At 33.2% G+C, this 19,192-nt stretch overlaps 1 protein-coding gene and 1 non-coding gene across 2 annotated transcripts; both read left to right on the plus strand.

Annotated features, from left to right (window-relative positions):
* LOC109713520 (cation/calcium exchanger 1-like) lies at positions 14,463-16,769 on the plus strand. The gene has a single exon (XM_020237647.1). It carries the CDS (start codon positions 14,919-14,921, stop codon positions 16,632-16,634), a length of 1,716 nt encoding a protein of 571 aa, XP_020093236.1. The 5' UTR covers positions 14,463-14,918; the 3' UTR covers positions 16,635-16,769.
* TRNAG-GCC lies at positions 17,061-17,131 on the plus strand. The gene has a single exon. It is a non-coding gene; the product is annotated as a tRNA-Gly (tRNA).

Here is a 19,192-nt window from a genome sequence, read left to right on the forward strand (position 1 = left end):
TATTGTCCTTTCTCTGTAGAGTGTTGAATATTATATCTAAAAACTTCAATGAATCTTTAATTTATTTTCAAGAAATTTAGAAAATCTAATTGCAGAAGCTACAAACTTGTATGAAACATTTTCCATGCAGTTATCGTAAATGGCATAAAAAACATGCACAGTACCTACTTAGAAAACTTATGCACTAGTGACATAATTCGCAATAATAATAATAATAATAAACACAATAGGTCGCATCTTTATTACGTGATATAAATTCCTTTTAGAGAGCATAACAGAGTGATATCATACTATTTCCAATGACACGGAATATTATACAAAATATAGGTTATTTTTGAATATTGAGTATTTTATTTGATATATATATATAGAGAGAGAAAGAATAAAGCTACGATGCTATCGAAAGCACAGAGGATCCGGTGCTTTTGATTTTTTGGCCCTTAGATCATTTCTAATCTTTGGATTAATACTATTACTATGTGGGGATCACTCAACCCTAAGAATCCTACTCAACTCTGGGGGGACCGCAATTATCTCAACCGTATAATTTTTAATCCAATGGTCAAAAAGTTGTAAGCATCAGATCCTCTATGCTCCCGACAACATAGTAGCTCTACACGATATATATATATATATATATATATATNTTCAAGAATCAGTATGAATCATTAGGTTTACCAAACTATCTCAATAAAAAATCAATAAGGAGCTTCTCAACAAAATCACACTTATTTATATAGATAGTGTAACTCAGCTGTAAAATTTTAGTTGGATTTTTAATGATTTAAAACTTTACGGACTTTCTGGGTAGTCCAATATTTCATGGGTCTTGTTATAAGGATTAGTCCCATATTAAAAACTAAAACTATGTTGTTGCCATATATATATGTTGGCTTAAATGGGCCAGCATCCTGCCATGTGGCGGGAGGCTATGTGGGCCGAGTCATGTTCGAAATGACGTGAGGCTGGGTTGGGCCGAGTCATATTCGAAGTGGCGTGAGGCCAGCCAGGTGGGCCGAGTCACAATCGAGACCCGTGGGCGCTGTTTCTGTACGCTTTAAGTGAATTGGTTGCGTATTTCTAATAGCTCAAGCTTTTGGGATTAATGGTTAGCGCCAACGATCCGACAAAATAGAGTCCGGTTACTATACTCTTATGAGTACGATCGCCTTCGTACTCATAAATTGTTTTTGATTATAGAGCTTCAATCAACGATCTATACCGTTAAATATTATCTAGAGCATTTAAAACTTCTAAACATTAAATTTTATAATTTTTCGATATCATTTACCTTACGATCAAAAGCTCACAAAATTGACATTTTTCACATCTAGTATGGGATATTTGCTAGTTAAACGGTGTAAAAGAATTGGAATAGGTTGAAATTTTGATAGAAAATTTTATTCACTACCTAAATAAAGATCAATAACTTTGATCTTAAATTAAAGTATCCGATCATCCATTTTTAGGATGTCGTTCGATTTTAACCGTTCATTTTATACCCACTTGATGAACTTTATAATGATTTTGAAAAATTACGAAATTTATTTTCTAGAAGTTTCAAATACTCTAGATCATATTTAACGGTGTGGATCGTCAATTCGAAAATTCCAACATCGAAACCAACTTATGAGCACAAAGGGCTCTATATTCATAGGAGTATAATAGCCCTACTCTCTCTCTCTCTCTCTCTCTCTCTATATATATATATATATATAGAGAGAGAGAGAGAGAGAGAGAGAGTAGGGCTATTATACTCCTATGAATATAGAGCCCTTTGTGCTCATAAGTTGGTTTCGATGTTGGAATTTTCGAATTGACGATCCACACCGTTAAATATGATCNCTCTCTCTCTCTCTCTCTCTCTCTCTCTCTCTCTCTCTCTCTCTCTCTCTCTCTCTATATATATATATATATATATATATATAGGCTAGGGCTACTATACTCTTATGAGTATAGAGCTCTTAATACTCATAAGTTGGTTTCAATGGTTGAGCTTCCGAATCAACGATCCACTCCGTTAAATATGATCTATTATATTTGAAACTTTTAGAAAATAAATTTCGTAATTTTTCGCAATAATAATAAAGTTCATCGAGCGGATATAAATTGAACGGTCAAAATCAAACGGCGTCATAAAAATGGATGATCGGATCCTTCAATTTAAGATCGGAGTTATTAATCTTTATCTATGTAGTGAATAGAATTTTACACCAAAAATTCAACCGATTTTAATTTTTTTGCATCATTAAACTAGCAAATATCTTATACCGGTCNCCGTTAAAAATTGTTAATTTTGTAACTTTTTGATCGTAAGGTAAATGATATCGAAAAATTATAAAATTTGATTTCTATACGTTTTAAGTACTCTAGATAACGTTTAACGGTTTGGATCGTCGATTCGGAAGTTCTATCATCGAAAATGATTTATGAGTACGAGAACGATCGTACTCATAAGAGTATAACAGCCAGAGAGTCCGGCTACTTTGATCATAAGGTAAATGATGTCGAAAAATTATAAAATTTGATTTCTAAACGTTTTAAGTACTCTAGATAACGTTTAACGGTGTGGATCGTCGACTCGAAAGCTCTATCATCGAAAACAACTTATGAGTACGAGGGTGATCGTACTCATAAGAGTATAGTAGCCGGACTCCTATTTCGTATTATTGTGTGGTGAATATAATATCAACAAAGTATTTTTGCTATTTGTTAAGATAAATTCTGGGCCATTTTTTATTATAAAATTGATCTTTTGAATAGTATTGTCTCAAAACTAGTTCTAAACTCTCTTCACCATGTACGCGACCAGGAGCGTTTAAACGAATATATAGTAAATCATTTCTTACTTATTAATTGCTCTTTTGTGTAATACTTACTACTTAGGAGATTAAAAAAGTATAAATTAATTTTGGCAAGATGTAATATACGTGTTCTGTGTAACATTATTTAACAGNTCTCTCTCTCTCTCTCTCTCTCTCTCTCTCTCTCTCTCACTGTACTCTATGAGTACGATCGCTCATAAGTCATTTTCGATGATAGAGCTTGCAAATCGACGATCCACACCGTTAAACATTATCTAGAATATTTAAAACGTATAGAAATCAAATTTCATAATTTTTCGATATCATTTACCTTACGCTCAAATGCTCACAAAATTGATAATTTTTAACGGCCGGCATAGGATATTTGCTAATTTAATGGTGTAAAAGAATTGCAATATGTTGAATTTTTGATAGAAAATTATATTCACTACTTAGATAAAAATCAATAACTCTGATCTTAAATTGAAGGATCCGATCATCCATTTTTAGGACGTCGTTTGATTTTGACCGTTCATTTTATGCCCGCTTGATGGACTTTATTATGATTTCGAAAAATTACAATTTTAAAAGTTTTATATACTTTAGATCATATTTAACGGAGTGGATCGTCGATTCAAAGGTCCCATCATCGAAAATAATTTATGAGTACAAATAGCTCTATACTCATAAGAGTATAGTAGCCCTAGCCATATATATATATATATATATATATATATATTATTCATGTATTTAAAAGATAAATTATTTCTTAGGTATAAATATACTATCTTAATCATGAATAGTAAAACTTTTTAAGAAGTAAATTAATCAAACCATTTGCTCTCGATTTCTGCTTGAACAGAAGTGCTAAAATTTTACACTAAAAATGTGTGCTATTAAATGTATAAACAAAAACAGTGTCAAATCAAAATGCACTAAAATAAGAGATAGTTTATGTAATACTTACACTATATCATCAATAACCAACCAATTATATCTCTTTATTTTTAAAAAATATAATAAAAATAATTTTCAATTAACTATGATGGGACGTGTGAACTCAAGAAGACAATATGATTGGTTGAGAACGCCATGTCAATAATATAACTGATGTATTTTAGACTTTTTTGTAAAATAGACTTTTAGCATTTGACAGTATCTTTGCTTCTCATTGGGGATAAGAAGAGCTTTACCCCACAACAATGTAACATGTTTTTTTATTTTTTACAGATCTCAAAAATTAAATTTGTGACTTTAAAAAAGTCATATAGATTGGCATTTATTTCGGTTAATTTTATACAGGTCCCTATAAATATATTTAATTGCAAATATATTCCTACAAAGTTTAACTTTCATATGTTGTTTATGTAAAAGTCCTAATTTTTTCAAATATATTTCTACTATTCAGATTCATTAGAAAAAATTAATTAACTATAGGTAAAATAGTTAACCCTAATTAGTTAATGAAGTGAATTGTCCTTTTTATCCCTCTTTCATTCTCTAATTTTTTAAAGGACATATTTATAATGACAAAAATATCATTTCACTTGTAAAATAGACAGTAATTTAACGATAACAAATCAGAAATATATATTTAAAAATATCAGGAGTTCAAAGGAACAATATATAAAAATTAAAATTTATAAAAATATATTTATAATTTGTTATATTTGGAGGAAGCTATATAAGATTAATTTAAATTATCCATACCAGTGAGTTCGGAGCAACTCATAAGTTTCACTCTTCCCAAGAGCCTGCGAAACTAATAATTAATTTTCACGCTTCCCAAAAGCCTGAGAAACTCACAATTTTTTACGCTTCCCAAGAGCCCTAAAGTAAATAGGCTCTTGTAACTCAAACTTATTACCAAGCGGGCGCTCCCTCGGCGAATATATATATATATAATATATATATTTGGAATAATTATTTATATGCCTTTTAAAATTTTAAAAATATCTTATTAATTTTTACTTTCTTTTCTTTTCAATATACTTATTATATATGTTCATTCGTTATTTCAAAATATTCTTTGAGTTAAACACGAGTTAAATATTAAATATCTATCATAGTTAAAAAAAATTAAAATGTCATTTTTATTCTTAACTTCAGGGCAAATAAAAAATATTGTTGATGTAGAAAGATATATTTGAAAAGATGAAAAAGTAAAATATTTTTTGTGTCCCTAACTTAAGAACAAATAAAAAAGTCAGTGCTGATAAAAGAATATATTTAAAAGAGTAAAACAGTAATTTCATAAAAATAACAAACTTCATTAACAATTTTAATTTATTAGGAGTATATTTAAAATATATTGGAACGTAAAAAAAATATTTTTAATATTAGTATTTTAAAAAATAAATTAAAAGTTGAAAATTTTTTAAGAGTACCTAAGCAATCGCCCGTGTATATTTTGGCCTGCGAACTGAGGTAAGAATCTTGCGTCGCGGCTTTTTGTTTTTTTGTGTTGCATTTTCGTCCGTGAAGGGTATCTCACCGACCGGGCCCCCCAAATCATAATCATGTCAACATTCTCCGCAGCGTCCCGACCGTCCCTGGTGCAAGTGGCAAAGGGCTTGATAGCTAGTACCCGAGACCCGAATTCGAATCCTAGTTGATTCATATTTCTAGCTAAGTTTATTTCTAAATGAAATAAACGAAGCGGGTAGCGTGCTATCTATCTCTCAAAAAAAAAAAAAAAACATTCTCCGCAGCGTGTTTGGAGGGCCAATGTCAACATCCTCCTTTTTTTCTAAAAAATATGTTAAAATTTTTTTATAGCATTATCTAAAATTGATTAAATAAATAAATAAATAAATAAATTGTATATTTTTTTATAATGTTAAATAATATGATTAAATAATATGATCGTGCAAATCAAAGATAGGAATATTACATTCTTAGTAATAAGATGAATAGAAATAAGATTCTCAGACATCTTTGTATTCCTAGTAATTTTTTATAGTGCGAACCAAACGTGCCCAAATTGTCATCTAACAAGTTACTCAAATTACTTATCTAATAAAACTCATTGGATGATTATTGAGTAACCACGGGACTATGCGAGAAAGATAAAACAGTATAATATATAAGGACAAGAAAGAATGAAAATTTTTTGAAGAGAAAAAGAATTCGAAACAAATAAATAATTTCAATGGAGTCCGGATGTTTTACTATCGATAGCACGAAAATCTCCGTGCTACCAAATTATTTTGAATGATTCGGCTTCAAATCGACGATCAATTCCACTAGACGTGATCTACATTATAAAAAATATTTGAAAACTAGATTTAATAATTTTTCGATATTATTTATCTAGTAAACAAGTAGTCTAAAAATGAACAACTGAAAATAAAAATTTCATAAAATATGATGATAAAAGACTTGAATTCAAGATCAGAAATATCGATTTTACTCTTAATAGTGAAAAAGAATTTCTATAAAAATTTCAACAGATTTGAATTGTTTTACACCGTTAAATAAAAAAATGCATCATATCGATTATTAAAATTATCAATTTTGACACATTTTGATTACTAGCAAAATAATGTCGAAAATTATAAAATTTAGTTTTTAAATGCTTTTAATAGTGTAAATCATATCTGACAGAACCGATCGTCTATTTAAAAATCACATTATTAAAAATAACTTAATAGTACCGAGGCTTTCATACTATTGATAGTACAGTAACGTAGCTCAATAGTCATATATAGAATCAGTCTCATAGAACTTATCAAAAATCGATTCATTATGTAACAATGATTAAGACTTTGATATACTCTTAATATTAATGATTTATCGTGCATTCTTTCTCCGTTAGAAGGGATAGTTGTTTTGTTCTCATGTGGTAGAAAATAATAATCCAAAAATAACTTTGATATTTCTGCAATTCTATGCAACACTCAGAAAAGGTACCCCCTTGCATGTTTTCACTCCACAAGGTCCACAAATTTAAAAATAAGATTAATTTCATACACGTCTATATAAATATAGTAATTATAAATATATCCTTATAAAGTTCAACTTTTATATATTATTTCTATAAAAATTTTAATATTTTCAAATATATTTTTCTAGTTTGTTACCGTTAAAATATTTTTTATTTTATACGTAAAATGATATTTTTGTCATCACAAATATATATGTTTCTTCAAAAGTCTCGGCTATTAATTAAAAAGAAATAAAAATATCAATTCATCTCATTACCTAACTGGGATTAAGTATTTTATCTGTGGTTAACTAATTTTTTCTAACAGATTCTAACTGCATGGATATATTTAAGAACATCAGGAATTTTGAAGCACAACATATAAAAGTTGAACTTTGTAGAAATATTTTTGTAATTTACTATGGTAATAGGGACATGTATGAAATTAACTTTTTAAAATAGGGTTAATTTTATATAGGTTCCTACAAACATAGTAAATTATAAGTATATCCTATAAAGTTCAATTTTTATATGTTGTCGTCTCTCCAAAAGTTCTAATATTTTCATATATATCCCTGGCGTTAGGATCCATTAAAAAAAAATTAGTTTACCATAGGTAAAATACTTAATCCTAATTAATTAATGAGATGAATTGACTTTTTTACCTCTCTTCAATTAATGTTGGGACTTTTGGAGGGATATATTTATAATGACAAAAAAATAATTTCACTCATAATATAAACGATACTTTAACGATAACAAATCAGTGTGACATGCTTACGAACATCAGAATTTTTGTAAGAACAAGATATGATGATTAAACTTTATAGTGATATATTTATAATTTACTATATTTGTAGGGATCCATATAAAATTAACCTTTTAACAAAATAATAAAATTTGAGGAGTAAAAGGAAACAGGAAAATGGGCTGCACACATTCCTGGAAGTGCCATGGGAGCGGTAAAGGGAAAGACAGGAAACAAAAGGGCGGTGCACATGTTTGGTTTCTCTTCGTAAATGTCCGATATATGCTTTTATGAAACTGTTTCCTGTGCTGGGAACTAACGCAGAAGCTTCATTCATTTGGATGCATCCAGCATTAATTGCTACAGCTAGCAGCAGCAGCAGCAGCATCTCTGAAGACTGAATTTCAAGTAGATACATACACACCTACTAGGGATCTTCCAACTTTTGTTTGTAGTTCATAAAATATAGAGGGAACTTCAGATACCACTCTTATGATTTCACATTTTTTTCACTTTAGTAATCTGTGGTTTAAAATGTATCAAATTAGTATTCTGTGGTTTTGCACTTTTTCACTTTAGTACCCTGTAATTTAAAGTGTATCAGTGAGTACCCTGTTGTTTCACACTTTATCACTTTAGTACCCCGTGGTTTAAAAACCGCAGGGTTCTAACTTGATACAAAAATAAATCCACAAGATACTGACTTGATACAAAAATAAAACCACAGAGTACTAACTTGATATACTTTAAACCACAGGGTACTAAAATGATAAAGTGATAAAACATAGGGTACTAACTTAATACACTTTAAACCACAAGATACTAAAATAAAAAAGTGCAAAAATACATCAGGGTTTTTGAAGTTTTTCCTAAAATATATAGCTTCAGTGCAATAAATACAGTTCCGCGGAAACCAGTTCTTTCAATAGGGTTATTATTAAATAGAGTACTCATGGGCGTAAAAAAAAAAAAAAACATATATATATGTATAAAAGAGGAGCTTACTTCTGTTGATGTATCAAAGGAAATCTAATCATTTAACTTATTTTCTCTTTTTTAAAGTAAATACCTAAAATTATTATTTAAACCCTAACAACCACTGGATTAGGGGTTGTAATCTTTTGGTGGCAGAGGTAGCATTTCTTTCATAGGTTTTATATCAAAAAGTAGGGCAAATTTCAAAAATCACCTCTATATTTTCGTACTTTTTTATTTTAATATTCTGTGGTTTAAAATGTATCAATTTAGTAGCTTGTGGTTTCATTTTTCTCTTTTTGTCAGCTGTCCCCTTAACATTTCGTTAAATTATATACAAAAAAACTTCAGATACCTCACTTAGATTTATTGAATATTTACTTAGTATATTTTACTTTTAACTTTATCATTGATTTAACGAAAAAAATTAGAGTGAGGAATAATAAAAAGAGAAAAATAAAATTACGGCGTACTAAATGAATACACTTTAAACCATAAGGTACCAAAGTGAGAAAGTGCCGATCCACATGAGTGCTATTTGAAGTTTTTCCTAAAAAGTATATATATACATATTCAAGGAGTAGAGTTAGAATAATATCGGTAGCAAATGAGTCCATCACTACCGATTTTGTTTTCAATGATGGAGCTTTCCGAATCAACAATCGACACTGTTGAACATGATCTAAACTAATTGAAGTATCTTAAATTAAATTTTAAATTTTTTCAATATTAATGACCTAATGATCAAAGTATCACAAATTTATTATTTTAATAGTCAATGCAAGACATTTTCTTGTTTAACCTTATAAAAAATTCAAATCAGTTGAATTTTTGTTAGAAATTTTTAAAAACTATTTAAAACAAGATTTACAATCTTAATCTTGATTGCAAAAATTTTATTATCACTTTTTGAAGGATATTTATTTTCACCTGTTCATTTTTATGTCCACTCGATGTACAAGAGAAAAATATCGAGAGAATATAAAACTTAATTTCTAGATATTTTAAGTGGTCAAGGTCATATTTAACGATATCGATTGTCGATTCAGAAGCTTTATCATCGAAAACAAGTCGATAGCAACGGAGGTCGTTTGCTACCGATAATATTCTAGTCTAACCCTACATTCTAGTACTTCATACTTTTGAAAACTTTATTTTACTATCTTAACCAATCACCAAAAGCTCCAAAAATTATTGTCTCCTCTTAGTGCATCCTTATGTCCACACGCGACGTACACTCCACAATACCTTCTATTTCAACTCTTACTTCAATATATATTTAACCCTAACCTTATTATAACGAACTTTTATCATGTAAAATTTCGATCTTTTATTACGGAGTATGAAATGGAATAGTGCAAATTACATTATTGTTTTTATAGATGTGCGAATAAACAAGATTTAGGTAAAAACGTACCTGCAATAACAAGTTTTTCTCAAAAGAGGCTTAGCTCGATAAGTATGAATCACTTCTTTTTTTTTTTTCTTTTTTTTTCTTTTTTTTATCGACCCCAACATGTTCCTAAAACTCATTAAACATGAGTTGCTTGTGAAAGGCTTGAATCATTTGAGAACCATTCACCTCAATGGTTGCTTACTTAGGAGTATAAGTAAAACATTGCTTATTAAACTTTAGTTGATGATAAAAGTTAGTAAACTTGGAAAGGATATAAGCTTTCAAAGCCATGCAATATCAAGCATAGGATTTCAAAGTTTGGTCATTAAATTCACAAAAAATTTGTAGGGAAAGCCCAACTCCATTGAAGCCCGAGAACACATAGGATGATATTCATGCATCTAGAATTGAGCCCAATAGCCCAGTATCATTAGCATATACGTACCCATCCTACGTTCATGTTATTTTATATAAATATAAATATATTATTATATATAAATTCCAAGCAATCTCTATTTTCATATGTAAGTTAGTCGATTTCCTGTCAATTAAGCATAGGATCGAGTCGTAACTCTATCTTCGGAAACTTGATATCTCAGTATTTTAGATAGGGCTTCTTTTTGAAGGAAAGAGCCTGAATGAATGCAAATAGAAGTCAACTAATATTGTTTGAAGTAACCGACTGTTCCTAGCGTAAGTGGCAAAGGAGTTGGTGGTTGGTATCCGTGGTCCCAAGTTCGAATTCTAGTTGATTCATATTTTCAGCTAAGTTTATTTCTAAATAAAATAAACAAAATAATTAGCACGCTACCTATCTCTCAAAAAAAAACATTGTTTGAAGTATAAAATAGTATACTGAAATCTTAATGTAATGCAATGCGTAAACGAGAAATATAAGAAGTCTACGGTCCAAACATGCACCATAGGCCATTGGTGGGTCTGTTTGGCCCAACCCAAGGCTAATTTATGAAGAAACAATTTGGCATTAATGTTTTCTTCTTCTTCTTCTTCTTCTTTTCCAAATTTGTTTCCGCACCTGTGGAACCCTTAACCTCACGCTTGGCTCTCTACATCCTAACTCTGAATTTCTACAGTAGAAGACTCAAACTTATGATCTCATTCCTTTTCTAACTTAAGCATTACCATTGAAAATCTCAATGGGCGTTTTTGTATACAATCGTACAAGAATTTAAGTACCGTGGCACGGAATCGTGTCGGAAACTTGCCGGCACGGTGTGTGACAAGCTGTGCCGATACGTGTCGGTCAAAAAAATTCTTATGTGCCGACACATAATAGCATGAAATATTTATTTTTTTTAGCATCAAAATATTTAACTATTTATTATATTTTTTTATCACATTTTTTGAATTTTATTAATAAAATTATTTACTAATTTAAAGAATAGAGGGCTTTGAGTTATGCCATCGGTATGGGGTCTGTATCGTACCGGTATTTTGTTGGCACGGTATGGCATGGTGGATATGGCCCGTGCCGACGAGCACTTACAACCTTGCAATCATATCTACATTTTGTACATGATAAAAGCAGAAAAGAGGGTAATATCACATAATATAAACTACATGTCGCAGGGGTGAAAGCACACCAGATAACATTCATTTGATTTTTCCTTCAAATCTGGGTTCTGTGTCCGACTTAAATCCACATCCACATCCCTGCTTGTTAAATTTGACGAAAATTCAACCACGACAAAATTAATTAATTTATCACTGATGTTACAAACACTATTTGATGCTAACATGACAATTTTTGTTAAACTTAATAAATTTTCTGACGATGGAATTTAATCATAATATATAAATAATAAATGATCATTTCGGAGACTTTATTCTTATTCTTACTGCACGGCACCAAAGAGCTATCAAAAGGATTTTACTTGTACTTTTCCCAATAGCCCCGTCCCAAGCTTGAGCTATTATTCCTCTCTTTGCACGTGCATAAATAATCTCAAAAATAATAGGTGTGTACTACGAAGGGGTCTCGTGTGGCCCCAAACAGGGTACAAAATGCACAAAGTTAGCTGGCTTGTTGAATATCACACCAAATCAAAATGAATGGAACTTTTCGCTCAAAACAATAATGCCATAAAAATAAAAAAATAATGCTATCCGTATACTATAAGACATGGTGCAAATATCACACCCTTTTATTCAGAGATCAAAAATTAATTTGTATCTTATCAATGATAAAAATATAAAGAATCGTATGAATCCTGGAATGATAAATATAAATTCTACATTCTCTTCTGGAGTGTTCGCTCGGCATTTCCCAAAAAAAAGACAAAGAGATATCTCTTTTAGAGGCTTGGCCTTTAGTAGGATGAGTTTTTCCGAATTCAGGGCCATATAAACTAGCGAAGATCAGGGTTAAAAAAAAAAAGAAAAATTGCGTGCTTATACTCTTCAATTTGGGGGGAAAATGATAATGCTTGCATCTAGTGAATTCTAGCCAATTATATATGTGATAGTGGAAATCTTATTAAGAAAAATTTAAAAAATTTGAATTAAAAATATGTATAAAATTACTGTTTGGTATGTTTTTTTACCCAAAGAAAATGAACTGTGGAATGTTATTATTCTAGTAGAAGCGATTCTCGATTAACAAAAGGTTTATTGTGTGATGTTGATCGGGTGAGAAATTTATATAACATTTTATTTATATTATGATTCGATTCGAAGGTATAAATATTTTATTCAATATATCTTTTTAATTTATTTATGATATTTGTAACATCCCAATTGAAAGTATAAATTTTGTGTGTAAAAAAGTCTTACGATTAACAATTTTATAGAATAATATATTTTATCCAAGCTAGAGATGATTTATTTTATTCTTATTTTAAAAAAAAAATTAGAGTACAGTTTCCATTTCCAAATACTATAAATATTTTGAATAAATAATAAAAAAAAGTACTGAATAAAAAAAAGATATATTCAAACATGACCTGCATAGACGAACTAATCAAAATTTTCACGTTACAATGTTTAACACTTCAACTTTATAATATTATGGACGGATCGAGGTTCCGCAGCAACACTCATTAATTAGTAGCCTTTTCCGTATGATCTCGAAATATTATTTTAAACCCATGATTGAGATTCCTCGTTCAATTGTTATCAGTATTTCAGCAAATACCGTACGCTCGTAACGTGGCATGTTAATTAACTACACAACAATGTGGGCAAACCTTAGCTGGAATATCACAACCTAACACGATTTCCAAAGCAGCTCAACAAATTATTAGGTTCCGTGTATCTCTTGTGATTCTCTTACACATAAAAAAATGTAAATAAACGACTTGATTGGTGTTTCCTTCCTAACCTTCGGATATGTACTCATTCTTTCGATTGCATAAACAGGAAAGGGAAAAAGAAAAAAAAATCTCCTTTTCCTCATTTATTATTAAAGATTTTTTCCTGATTTTTTGGCTTAAATCTTTGACCGTAGGATTCTAAAATTCGAAAATCCTACCCCAGTAAAACTTGCTCGTTAATTGACTAAAATAATAATTGCAATAATTATTGACTTAAATGGGCCAGCATCCTACCCTATGACGGAATGCCATGTGGGTCAAGTTATATTCGAAATTGCGTGAGACTGGATTGGACCGAATCATATTCGAAATGACGTGAGGCTGGTTAGATCGAATCACAATTGAGACCCGTGGACGCTGCATCTGTACGCTTTAAGTGAATTGATTTCGTATTTCTAACAGCTCGAGCTTTTGGGATTAATAGTTATCGCCAACGATCCGACAATGATAACTTGGCTTGTTATTTATAAGTCTTTAAAACAAAGTATAATCCGAATAAAAAACCTAATAATAACTAAAATCTAATTATAACATACTCTTTAGTTAGTGCTTTGATTTATATAACTTTCTCACATTAAGTCAGAAATTTGTTGCAATTAACGATTTCCTTATCCACTAGCAATCGCTGTTAAAAGAAGTCGATTTTTCATTCGGAGAAAAGTGTTTAGACTAGTTAAATTTAAAGAAAATAGTATGACTTATAGTTTTCTAAAAATGTTAGTTAAAAAGAGTTTCTTTTTTTGGAAGGTGCTCAATTGTCCACATACACCCATTATGAACACTAAGCAAAACACGAACTAGGAACCTAAGCACCAGTGACACGCACCCATTTCATACACTGGGCATGATCTAATTTGAATCGGTCAAGAAGAGAACAAAAAAGGGATTTACTTTAATACGTGCGATAGTTGAGAGATTCTTGTGCAAATTTTCACCTGAAATTCAACACATCACCGCGTCGGTTCACTTACGTAAAAAATATCGAAATTCCGACCGAGCGAGTTCACCTCATTTTCGCACACCCATACTCCCTTACGAACTGCCAGGTATTGTTATTTCTTCGTGAAACCCCCAACAAAATGCCAAATGGCTCTTGACTCCTCGGCGGTTTCACACCACTTTTTTTCGCGTGAAATTAGTGCATGTACTCTCTGCATCGCTACGAGGTGGTCGTCTATGTAGCTGTGGCATTATATTACTGTGTCTGAATCCGATATGTGAATATGATCTATAACACCTAGTTAGAAATATGAAGCAGTTAGATTTCGAATTTACGGCATTTGACACTGGCCAACTGTACTAGCTGCGTGGTCGGTTCAAACTACAATATCTTAAGGCCTAAATGTGCGGCGCACGGTACGCCGGGTTCATCGAATTTTTACTTAATCCTTCCACCCAGCTTTTGAATTATTAAATAGTGCAGGACTCCCTTTCTGTCACTCCTTTCGGTTTCTCTCTCTCTCTCTCTCTGATTCTGTCTCTTCTCATTCCCTCTCTCTCACACACATGTAAGAAAAAGATATATATCCTATCCTACCCGAAAATTAGGCTATATGCCTCCCACAAATCTCTTTCTCTCTCTCTCTCTCTCTCTCTCTCTCTGTCTCTCTCTCGCATCAAGGTATCTCTTTCCCCTCCCAGTTTGATTTGATCACAACCCATGCCTCAAAAGCATGTTAATTAATAGCCTCCCAATCTCTCTCCCCCTCCTAACTCTCTGATCCTTCGTTTCCTGTGAATGGCTCTTTTTGTGTTTAACAAACGCAATGTTATCGTCATAGCCATCTCAATATTCTTGGTAATTCTCCTCTCATTTTTCCTGATCACCAATCTCGATTCCTCTTCTTCCCCCACCAACACTACCCATCTCTCGAATTATGAATCTACGAAGCAGGACGATGATTGTGGAATATTAGAGGGTCTAAAAGATCCCAACTCGAAGTGCTCCTACATCAAAACGCACAACTCATCATGCGGTCCACAAGGCTACATCAACTACCTGGAGATCTTCTACTGCGATTTGGCTAAGTACCCCGTGCTGGGCTACGCAATTTACGGCCTTTGGCTATTGATTCTTTTCTATTTGTTAGCTAACACGGCGTCGCGGTACTTTTGCTCCTCTTTGGAGAGCCTCTCCAAGCTTCTGAAGCTTCCGCCGACCGTGGCCGGGGTGACGCTGCTCTCGCTCGGCAACGGCGCCCCGGACGTGTTCTCCAGCGTGGTGTCCTTCGCGGGGGGCGGCGCGGGGGGGGACCTCGGCCTCAGCAGCGTGCTCGGGGGAGCGCTCTTCGTCGCCACCGTCGTCGTCGGTGCCATCTCCCTCGCCGTCGGCCCCCGCGGGATCGCCGTCGACCGCCGCGGCTTCGCGCGCGACGCCGCGTTCCTCGCCCTCGTCCTCGGCTCCCTCCTTGCCGTCTTGCTCTCCGGGAGAATCGGAATTCGGGGCTCGGTCGCCTTCCTCTCCCTCTACATTGCTTACGTGCTCATCGTTTGGGCCTCGCATTGTTGCTGCGAGAGGAAACGCGGCGGCGGCGACGTCGAAGCGCCGCTACTGAATGGGACCGAGGTCGAACACCTCGCGTGCGTACAAAAAGAAGAACCCGTCGAAAAACACTACGACAACGACGACGACCACCACCACTATATACGTAGCTACTCAAATTGGCTCCTCTACTTACTACAAGTGCCGCTATATTTACCAAGGAGATTGACCATACCCGACGTCTCCGAGGAGCGATGGTCGAAGCCATTTGCGGTGGCCTCTGCTGCTCTCGCCCCGCTTCTTCTCACCGCGCTATGGAACTCGCAAAGCAACGACATGGGCTTCCAAGAGAAGCTCACGGCGTACATGTTTGGTGCCCTAATGGGGACACTTTTGGCGATCATAGCGACGGAGACCACCGAAAGCGCCGCTCCCCCTAAAAAGTGCTTATTCCCGTGGCTTTTGGGTGGATTCTCGATGAGCGTCATATGGACTTACATGTTAGCGAGGGAATTAGTGGCACTTTTGGTTTCCATAGGACACATAATTGGGATAAGCGCTTCCATACTCGGAATAACTGTGTTGGCTTGGGGGAACTCTCTCGGAGATCTCATCGCTGACGTGGCAATGGCGATTAACGGGGGACGCGACGGTGTGCAAATAGCGATCTCCGGATGCTACGCGGGGCCCATATTTAACACATTGATAGGCTTGGGCCTGTCGTTTGTGGTAGCTTCTTGGTACGCATATCCTGACCCGTTCGCGGTCCCTAGCGACACCTCCTTGTGTGTGACGCTGGGGTTTCTTTTTGGTGCGTTATTGTGGGCTTCTTTGGTGCTCTATTGCACGGGAATGAAGCTGAATAGGGTGTTGGGGATTGGGCTTTTGGGGATCTACTTGTGTTTTCTTGGTTTTAGGATATGCGAGAGTATGGGTTTAGGGGTGGATATGGGGACCCATTTTAGTTTGTAGCTAATTGTGTTGCTTATTAGGAGCTACTGTTGTTAAAATTGTGCACATAGGGGTAAATGCTATTTCTCTTTTGTTTATTGTATTATTGTGAATCTTTTATTCAAAGGTATTCGATTCATGTCATGATAGTTATCATTTAAGTTTTGCTTAAAAATGCAAAAAGAGAGCTAAAGGTATGGTACAAAAATGCGATAAAAAAATTTTTTTTTTTTATACCGACAGAAATGTTACGTTTCATAAATTGATATATTTTTGTCGTGACTCCTTTCGGTCTAATGGCATTAAATAGTCTTTGGTGCTAAACAGGTCCTCCTAGTGTTTTCTCATGTAATGTTGACCTACATACTATATGTAATGTTCATATTTTTAGGCAAATAAATATACAAATAATATTTATATTTTCGGTGAAAGAAAACAGAAAGAACAGCACCAGTGGTCTAGTGGTAGAATAGTACCCTGCCACGGTACAGACCCGGGTTCGATTCCCGGCTGGTGCATGCAAATCTTTTGGAGTTTTTAAACTCAGTGTTCAATTATATTTTTCAAAAATTTCTTTTAAGCATCTTTTAAATCAGTGTGCAATTATATTATTTAAAATTTTATTAGATTAATTCTTCTACTGGAAGGAGAAATTTTTTGAACTTTACAAGTATACAATTATGTGTTTTTTTTAAAAAAAAACCTTAGATTAGAGTCCGTCTACTATATTCTTATGAATATAGAGCTTTTTATATTTATAAATTTTTTCGATGATGGAGCTTTCGAATTAACAATTCATACCATTGAATATAATCAATAACATTAGTAACTTTTAAAAAGTAAATTTAGTAATTTTTTGAAATTATAAAAATGACCATCAAGCCGTCATAAAATGAACAGTCAAAATCGGACAACTTCCTGAAAATAGGGGATCGTATACTTCAATTTAAGATCAGAATTTTTTTTTTTATTATTTTTGAGAGATAGGTAGCATACTATCTGCTTCGTTTATTTCATTTAGAATAAACTTAGTTAGAAATATGAATCAACTAGGATTCGAATTTGGACCTCGGTTATCAACCACCAACTAAGATCGGACTTATTGATTTTTATGTCGATAGTGAATAGAAAATTCTATAAAAAATTCAACCGATTTCGATTCTTTTATACCGTTAAACTAGCAACTATTCCACACCGGTCGTTAAAACTTATTAATTTTGAAATCTTTTACCGTAAGATAAATTATGCCGAAAAATTATAAAATTTGATTTCTAAAAGTTTCAAATGCTCTAGATAATATTAACGTACGAAACGTTGATTCAGAAGTTCTATCAACAAAAATGACACATGAGTATGAAACCAATCGTACTTATAAAAGTATAATAGCCATACTGCTTAGATTAATTCTTCTAATTGAAGAGAACACCAACAATGGACAACCTTTTGAAGAGAGGATGGACAGGAAGTACAAATCGTGTGCTTTGTATCGTCGAAAAGGAAACGGTGGATCATTTATTCATACAAAGTGTTGTTAGTAAATTTCTAACTGTGATGACACTAGAGAGGGTTCAACTTAAAATTTTGGGAGACGATGTGAGATGTATGTCGGAGTAATTAGGAACAGATCACAACCTATTCGAACTAGAATGACTAGTCTGACAGCCTTCCCATGGGTCATCTGGGATTTAAGAAATAGTGCTATTTTTAGAAACGTTTTCATAGACCCCAGGAAGACGTTCTCGTCTAAAAATCATTTTCCTTAACATTTTTTTTTCCTCTCCCTTCAGTTCTGTTGAGGTTTGTACTGTCTCACTGATGTTGCTAAATTCATAATTTTAGCGAATGAAGCGGGTAGCATACTATCTTTTTTTCTTTTTCTTTTTTTAAATCTTCTAATTGAAGAATTATAACAATCATTAATTTGGGTAGTAGTTGCGAGAAAAACAGACAGCCACTACTAAAAGAATCACCCTTTCAGGACATCAGCGTTTGCAAAAATGTGAATTTTTTAACATTAAGGGCGTACAATTATATTCCAATTTTTTAAAATTATTTAGATAAATTCTGTTGATGGAAGAATACAATACAACATCCATTAATTTGGGTAGTGGCTGTGATAACAACCATCACCATCGAAAGAAGGAACCACCTAGGGAAGGCATTTCCCAGAACATCATCAGCATCTGTTGATAGAGCAAAAAGATTGTCCATTAATTCTCCTATCCCCCAGTAGATAAACCCTACCAATATACAAAACAACAACAAAAGGGACCGCCCCTTTGTTTGGCTCCTTGCTATTTATGTCTCAGCAAGAGTTGGACTAGACGTTGTTCTTGTGGCCTTACGCCCTCACATCTGCCACATTCACGACTTGTTCGTTTCTGTTGGTTAGATGACGGTTTTCAACGATCTTAGAATGCCGTCGACCATCAAACGCTCGTTTGTTTGTATGATGCAGTTGTGTGGCCCCAAGTCGCGTGTTTGTTGTGCGCTCGTAAGTCACCGGATTACATACATGCATAAAATTTATAATGATTCCAGAAGGTCATTCATTCTAGAACTATTTTAACTCTAACATG

The sequence above is a fragment of the Ananas comosus genome, linkage group 7 (genome assembly GCF_001540865.1).
Source record: "Ananas comosus cultivar F153 linkage group 7, ASM154086v1, whole genome shotgun sequence".
Classification (NCBI taxonomy): Eukaryota; Viridiplantae; Streptophyta; class Magnoliopsida; order Poales; family Bromeliaceae; genus Ananas; species Ananas comosus.

Bases quoted from the DNA above. Each gene is read 5' to 3' on its own strand.
- LOC109713520 (XM_020237647.1), top strand. From the start codon at position 14,919: ATGGCTCTTTTTGTGTTTAACAAACGCAATGTTATCGTCATAGCCATC.